This window comes from Spermophilus citellus (assembly GCF_964194105.1).
Source record: "Spermophilus citellus genome assembly, chromosome: 8".
Lineage (NCBI taxonomy): Eukaryota > Metazoa > Chordata > Mammalia > Rodentia > Sciuridae > Spermophilus > Spermophilus citellus.
The window spans coordinates 127658257-127666103 of NC_138189.1; the positions used below are offsets into that span (position 1 = coordinate 127658257).

General features: G+C 51.9%; 1 protein-coding gene across 1 annotated transcript; it reads right to left on the reverse strand.

Moving 5' to 3' along the window:
- Window positions 1–884: 884 nt before the first annotated feature.
- Window positions 885–1592, reverse strand: LOC308654958 (small ribosomal subunit protein eS8-like). The gene has a single exon (XM_081304698.1). The coding sequence runs from the start codon at window positions 1562–1564 to the stop codon at window positions 938–940; it is 627 nt and encodes a 208-aa protein (XP_081160824.1). The 5' UTR covers window positions 1565–1592; the 3' UTR covers window positions 885–937.
- Window positions 1593–7847: the final 6255 nt, after the last annotated feature.

The following is a 7847-nucleotide window of genomic DNA, read 5'->3' on the forward strand; positions in this document are numbered from 1 at the left end:
AAAGAGGAAAGGTTTATTTTGACGTGCAGTTTCGGAGGTTTCAGTCCGTGGTCAGCTGGCCTGTCACTTTTGGACCTGTGGCAAGGGAGTAGTACATCAAGATGAGAGCACTGGTGGAGCAAAGCTGCTTACCTCATGGTGGCCAGAGAGAGAGAGAGAGAGAGAGAGAGAGAGAGAGAGAGAGAGAGAGAGAGAGGACTGGGGTCCCAATATCCCCATCAAGGGCACACTTCCAAAAACCTATCTTCCTCCCACTAGGCCCCGCCTCTTAAAGGCCCCCTCACCTCCTAAGAGCAACACTCTGGGGACCAAGCCTTTAGAGTATGGGCCTTTTGAGGATATTTAAGATCCAAACTATAGCAATAGATATCAAATTATACTTTAAAAAATGGAAGTATTTTCACAGTGGTTCTATAACCACTTTGCAGAGTGGCGAGACCACTTTGAAAAAGCGTTTGGCAGTTTTCTACAATGACCTTTAGAAGCAGGCAGGAGGTAGGTTGCCTGCCCCTTTCTCTATGTCCTCTTTCAGCAAAGGGGCCCACCAGCAATGTGTGGGGGTTCTGCCTGCCTCCTATTCCACAAGGCTGGGCACGTGAGTTCTTCAGAGCCCAGCTCTTCTAGCAGGTGTGAGGAGGGGCAAGAAGAATATTTTGCCACTTGCCAGACTCTCTAGCTTTGGGCTCTTGTAGTGACTTTTGTACCACCTTGGCCACTTCTCAGTGAGACACCTCAGAGCCTCCCCACACCATGTGTGTGAATGTGTGTGTGCATGTGCGCGTGCGCGTGCTGGGCATGAAACCGAGGGTGCTTTACCACTGAGCTACATCCCCAGACCTTTTTATTTTTTATTTTGAGGCAGAGTCTTTTTTTTTAACATAGGACATAGAACAATAAACACCTTTATTACATGAGCTAAGACAGAAGGGAGGAGGACTTATTTGCCCTTCCGGGCTTTGATTTTCCTCAGATAGAACTCCAACTGCTTGCCTTCTAGAACATAGCCATCTGCTCGGCCACACTGTCCTGGTCTTGATGCAATGCCAGCAAGAAGCTTGCCCTGCTGGAACTGCTCCTCCAGAAGAGTGCTGATTTTAGCATTCTTCTTCCTTTCCTCACACTTCTTTTGAATTTTCTTAGACCACTTTTTGTTTAATATTTCTTCCTCCTCAGGAGTCAGCTTGGCCCCCTTCTTGCGGCCCAGGGGCAATGCATAGTGGGACTCGTACCACTGTCGGTATGGTGTGCTATCAATGAGCACAATGCAGTTCTTCACCAGGGTCTTGGTGCGGACTAGCTCATTATTGGATGCATTGTAGACAACATCAATGATCCTTGTTTTCCGAGTACAACACTCAGAGCCCCAGGAGAAGTTCCCCACATCCAGCCTCAAAGCACGATACTTCTTGTTGCCTCCCCGAACTCTGGCAGTGTGTATCCGACGCGGTCCAGTCTTAGTGTTGGCAGCAGGGCGTCCCAACTCATACTTCCGCTTCTTGTGGTAGGGCTTTCTCTTGCCCCCAGTCTTGCGGCGCTTGTGCCAGTTATCCCGAGAGATGCCCATGGCTCGGCGCCGGCTGGAAAGAGCTTGAGGCAGAGTCTTGCTAAGTTGCTGAGGCTGGTCTCCTGCCTCAGCCTCCCTAGTGACTGGGATTATAGAGTTATGCCACCACACCCAGCAGAACCACCTGTCTTGATCACTTTCTGGGCCCTCATGTCTAGTCTTGGCCCCTCCAAGTCACCAAAGCCCTGCTCTGATATGTCATTCAGGTGTGAAAAAAATCTTTCCCTTTCCCACAACTCTCAGAAGAGATCCTTCGCTGGATTTTTAAGCACCCCTTGGCCCATCTCTCAGGCCTCATCTCCCGTAGGCTACACACACACACACACACACACACACACACACACACACACACGCCTGTTGCTGCCACATGAAAGTGCAGCTTCTTCCTGTGCCACCAGGGACCTTCCAGAGGATTTAGGCAGTGGAGATCAAATCACAACTGCTGTGAGGCGAAGCCAGCGCCCCCCCCACACACACATACACTCACACACACACACACACACACACACACACTCACACACACACTCACATACTCACTCACACACACACACACACACACAAACACACACACACTCCATGCAGCTGGGTGCTCTTGGAGGCGGGTCTTTGCAGCATAACAATTACTGTCCCTCACCCCTGGCCCCTGGTCCTCCTCCTCCCACTAATCTGCCGGACCCATCCTGAGGTAGGAGTTAGGAAGTGACACTCCCAGCTCTGCCTGTGCTATTTTGAGCTCAGGCCCCCGTTTTCCATGCTGGCAGCCCCCTGGCTCTTCCTAGAGGTCACCCTGGCTGAGGTTTCTGTCTGGAAGTCGGGAACAGACTGGATCATGGAGAGCCCTGGTGCCGGGTGCAGAGGGGCTGTGACAGAGGCCGGCCTGCGGGCTCAGAGCTGTGTGAGTCCATGTTCTGGAAACCCCCATCTCGGGCTGTCCCGAGGCCCCTGGACAGGTGCCCTGGCTCCTGCAGATGTTCCTGGATTCAAGCCAGAAAGACAAAGGCTGCTGTGCCACCCCAGGGTCCCTGCCACATGGGCTCCTGGCTCAGTGGCAGCTCTGAAAGGGGACCCCCATTCCTTCACACCCCACCTGGCATCATGAGCGGTATCTCCCGACGCCTGCAGAGCACCTATGCAGCGTCAGGCCCTGGCCGGGCAGATATGGGACTGAGGCAGAGAGCAACTACGTGATTTGGGTTCCAGGACCCGTGTCATAAGTCTCGGGCAGTGCTGGGGATCAAATCCAGGACCGGCCATGGAGCTACCATTGAGTCACACCCCCGGCCGGGGAGGTGGTTTCCAACATGTGGGTCTGTCCAGCCTGGACCGTGTCTCCCAGAACGCACTCCTATGAATACTACCCCTGCCCAGGGCCCCGTGGAAGGATGTGTCCTAAGATCAAATTTGAAATCTGTCACACACACATTTAATTACTAGTAAAGCCTCTGAGAAGTTCTCAAGTCAAGAAAATGGTTTAGCCCAGGGACAGTTGTTTGCTAGGGCTCCATGAACTGTGTGGCTTAAAGGACAAAAATGCAGAGCTGGGAGTATAGCTCAGGGCTAGAAAACTTGTCTACCATAAGTGGGGCCCTGGGTCCCATCCCTGGCACCAGTTACTAGGGAGGCTGAGGCAGGAGGTTCACTTGAGCCCAGGAGTTGAGGCTAGCCTAGGCAACCTAGCAAGACCCTGCCTCAAAAAAGGAAAAGAAAAAAAAAAAAAAAAAAACAGAACAGAATAGAAATACAGAAATCGCTTCCCCACTCTGGAGGCGAGAAGGTGCCAGAAGGATTGGGTGCTTCTGAGGGCTGACGGGGAGTCTGATCCTGACTCAGGTCTTCCCCAAGCTTCTGGAGGCTTGCTGTCAATTTCTAGCCAGCCTTGACTTATAGAATCGTCCCGATCTCAGCCTCCACAAGATATTGTGTCTGGGCGTGGGTCTGTGTCCAGATTTCTTTTTATAAGGACACCAATCATATTGGATGAGGAGCCACCCTATTCCAGAGTGACCTCATCTTAACTAATTGCATGTGCGATGACCTTATTTCCAAATATGGTTCCACCCTGAGACACTGGGTTAAGGACTGGAACCACATAGGAATTTGGAGGAGGATACAATTTAACCCATGGCACCAGGATTTCTCAACCTTAATTTTGACTTTTTGGGATTCAAAAGAATTTGATGAAATAGCACAGGGGAAACCAGAACACACAGAGTCCAGAAAGCTTCCCCCTGCCTTCCCCAGAGTCACCGGAGAGTCCTTCACTCATTCTAGGCATCAGGCTGCAATCCTCAACAAGGCAGAGGGAGGGTCAGCTCAGGAGAGGGCAGCCCAAGCCCCTGCCCAGAGGAGGAAAAAGTTAGACATTACTTGCTTGTTCTTCATCCCAGCGCCAGGCATTAGAAGAGGGTACATCCCTGGGTATGTCTCCTATCAGTCAAAAGAAAAAACAAATACCAATGCAGCCAGGCCCGGTGGCACACGCCTGTAATCCCAACAGCTCTGGAGGCTGAGGCAGGAGGACCTCAAGCTCAAAGCCAGCCTCAGCAACTTAGAGATGCAATAAGCAACTCAGTGAGACCTTGACTCTAAAACATAAAAAAGAGCTGGGGATGTAGCTCAGTGGTTAAACACCCTTGGCTTCAATCCTCAGTACCAAAGAAAAAGAAAACAGATACCAGTGCTGTCTTGACATTCATGTTGCTGAGCTCCAGGGGAACTTGAACTCTGGGTAGGTAGGAATTCATCGTGCATCAGAGGGCAAGAGCCAGACACCAACTGCCAGAGCAGATGGGACCTGGGAAGTCACTGAGCAGTGAACAGGTGAGCCCCTGCAGCAGCTGGAAGTGAAGTCCCCTCCTCCACCCTGTGCACACTGGGCCGTGGCCGTGGCTTGCTTGGGGAAGAGGGGCCCTGCTAGAGCTCTCTTCTGATTACCCCAAGAAACAGGGGGCCAAGAGAGGCTTTTTATTAAAACCGTTTGTCCAGCTGGCCCTCCACAAATCACGGAATTTGACACGAACATCTTATTAACCAGAGGCTCACTCAAATGCCACAGTAGGGTGGCTGTCCTGAGATATTACTAGCACAAAGAGTCACATTGAAGGGGACCTGAAGGGTGGCATTTAGATGAGCTCCCAGAATCAGCCAGACCAGACGAGAAGGGAGGTGGGGGGCATTGGGGGGATACCCTGGGTCTAGAAGACCAAGATCCAAGAGGCCATTATGCTCAAATTGAAGAGATAGGCGGGTGCAGAGAACTTCCTGTGACCTTGGGGGACCCACATCCAGGGAGAGGAATGTAAGTCAGCCTGGCCTGGTGAGAAGCTGCCTTTCCCTTAAAGGGTTAGGAATTCTGGGGCAGGGAGGAGGCCTGGGGCTAGGGACTTGGGACCTGCCAAGGCCTTCCTTGCCTCCTCTGGACACAGTGGTGGAAAGACAGGGAAGGGGAAAGGGAAGAAGAAAGGAATGGGGCTGGGGTCGAGCTGGGTGATAGGGCGCTTGTAGGGCGCGCCCCACCCCGCCCCACCCTGCCCCAGCTGCAGAAAGAAACAAACTTACAAAAACCCAGGATGGTGTAAGAAGTGGGAGAGAAAAAGATTTAAGAGAAGACAGACAAAGACAGAGGCTCCACCACTGAGCTCCACCCCGGCCAGCTCTTTCTCTGTCTCCTCTTCTCTGTGCCTGGCCACGGGCCTGCCCAGCTCCAGTTCCATAGGATTCACATCTGGCTGGAGGCAGGTCAAGGGCAAGGCAGGAGAGGGCCAGGCACTCAGATCAGAGCCCTCCTGGGAATCAGCCAGGTCGGCCCACCCGCCCCTTGCAGGGAATTGAGTTTGCAGTTTAATTTTTTTTTTAATGTGATGGGATTGGCTCCACCACTGAGCTACACACCCCAGCCCAAATATATTTTCCTCTTGGTACCAGGGATTGAGCCCAGGGGTGCTTAACCACTGGGGATCAGTCCCCTACACTTTTGCTAAATTGCTTAGAGCCTAAGCTGCTGAGGCCTGGCTCAAAATACTTTTGGGATTGAACCCAGGGCCTTGTGCATGTGAGGCAGACCCTCTACCAACTAAGCTATATCCCCAGCCCTCCAAGCACATTTTTGAAAAGCTCTCTGGGTGGTGTAGACACACTGCCCACGCCCACCACCCAGGTGAGGCTTTAAAGTCACAGTAGGGCTGGGGGCGCAGCTCAGTGGCAGAGGAGCCGGCAAGCACCCACCTCGGCATTTGGCCCCCAGTATCACAAATGTACACACAAAAGTAAAGGCTTGAGTCCTCCCAAGTGAAGAAAAAATTTAAAACTTTTCCCTCATTCTCCTGTGAATGTATCAATGCTTGTCTAACTTAGAAAAATGACATACACGTGAGGAAGCAAACCTCAGATCAGCAAGCTCTTCTTTAAAATTCAGGATTCAGTGCTCGCTTCGGCAGCACATATACTAAAATTGGAACGATACAGAGAAGATTAGCATGGCCCCTGCGCAAGGATGACACGCAAATTCGTGAAGCGTTCCATATTTAAAAAAAATAAAATAAAATAAAATTCAGGATTCAGCAGTGGAGTCGAGGGTCATTTTGGGGGTAGAAAATGGTGGCGGTTAAAGCAAGGGCCTGGGTTCCATAGGCTTTGATTGGGGTGGGACAGGAGGGTGGTTCCTGGGTTCCTTGTATTGGGGTTCACTGATCCATTAGGGTGGGGCAGGAATGTGAATAGGGAATTTTCTGGGGCTTTCTGAGGTCAGCTGACCCCTTCGGGTGGGGGTGGTGGTCAGAGGCCAGGCTGCTGAGAGTTTCTTTTGTGTTCCTGGGATTTTAAATGACAAAAGGGAAAGTGTCCCTGGACTTATTCTCCATATTCTTGGGTGGGTGGGGGACTGGGACTCAATTGCCACCAGGGAAGGCCTGGGGTGTCTCCGGATGGTTCAGAACCTAGGCCAGAACTTCCCAAGAATCTTTCTTAATCTCTTTTAGTTGCAAAATGAAACCATCACTAGTTCTCTTAAGTCCAGAGACATTTTAATCTTTAATATTGTTTGAATTGTTTTAGTTGTAAAATGGAGAAATCCTTTCTATAATTCTAATAAAGTATTTCCCTGGGCTGTTGGGAGGGGAGAAAGGAGACAAGCTCTTGCTGGCTTGCTGGGCCGTTTGGACGGTACCATGAACACTCTCCAGCTCTTAAGTCCCACCGGAACCCTGGGTAGGCTTTGTCCTGGGGACCCCGAGCCTCCAACTCATATTTATGGAACAGTGTCCTACCCCAAGTGCTAGCCCGGGCCTCACCATGCCAACGGGCTCTCTCGAGGTCCGTCCCTACCTGTGGTTTCTCAGGTCTGTTACTTGCTTCCTCAGGCTGGACACGGGTGCCTATCACAAGCTGAGCTCTCAATCCCTGTGTGGTTTAGTTTTGAACTTCGCATTACTTCACCCACCTCTCATTAAAAACCTGAAATGGGCCACTCCCTCAGGATGGCTCTGTGGCTGGCAACCTTGGCTTTCTGACAAGGTACAGGACCCCAGAACTCCAGTCCCTGTGTCAAAGAAGCAGTGACCTATGGCCTGGTTTCTGGCACTCATGAATTACTCATATTCCCTCAGCCTGATGAATTATGAATGAGTGTGAATCAGACAGGAGGCCTTTGGGGGCACGGGCTCCTTTTCCCCCTAAAGTGAAAGCACACTCTTACCAGCCCTCTGCCCAGCTGTGTGTCCCTCCAGGCAGGCTGAGGTGGGCAAACCTCAGCACTGACTGAACTACACAATCCTACACCTGTTGGAGTCTGAAAAATCTGCAGTCCCTGGGCATTTGAGACCCCACATCTAAGTGACATGGGGCCCTCTGAATTATAAAAGAGAAAGAAGTCTTCTGAGTCATTCAGGGAGGGGGATGTGGGGATTCTCTCCACTCCTTCCTCCGGCCTCTGGTTCTCAAGAGCTAAACTGGTCCTCTCTGCAGAGCAGGATTTTCTTGGTGGTGTCTGAACTCAGGTCCCCTTGGGGGCTGGTCCTGAGAGCGTTTGGCAAACCAGATCTGCTAGCCTTGTTTGCGGTGGAGACCAGCCAAGGGGGATTAACTCGGAGGAGCTGGGAGATGAATTCACTGCAGCGGAGGACTCTTGTTCCCGGGGGCCTGCGAAGCTCCTGCCACCCTCTGCTCCCCTTCCACCGCCTGCCTCCCCAGGTCCCCGGGCTCTGCCTGTCCCTGTGGCTTCCGGCCCAGCACTCAGTTTTGGAGCACCACCTGCCCTTCTTCCTACCTGGGCTTCCGGCAAAGACCC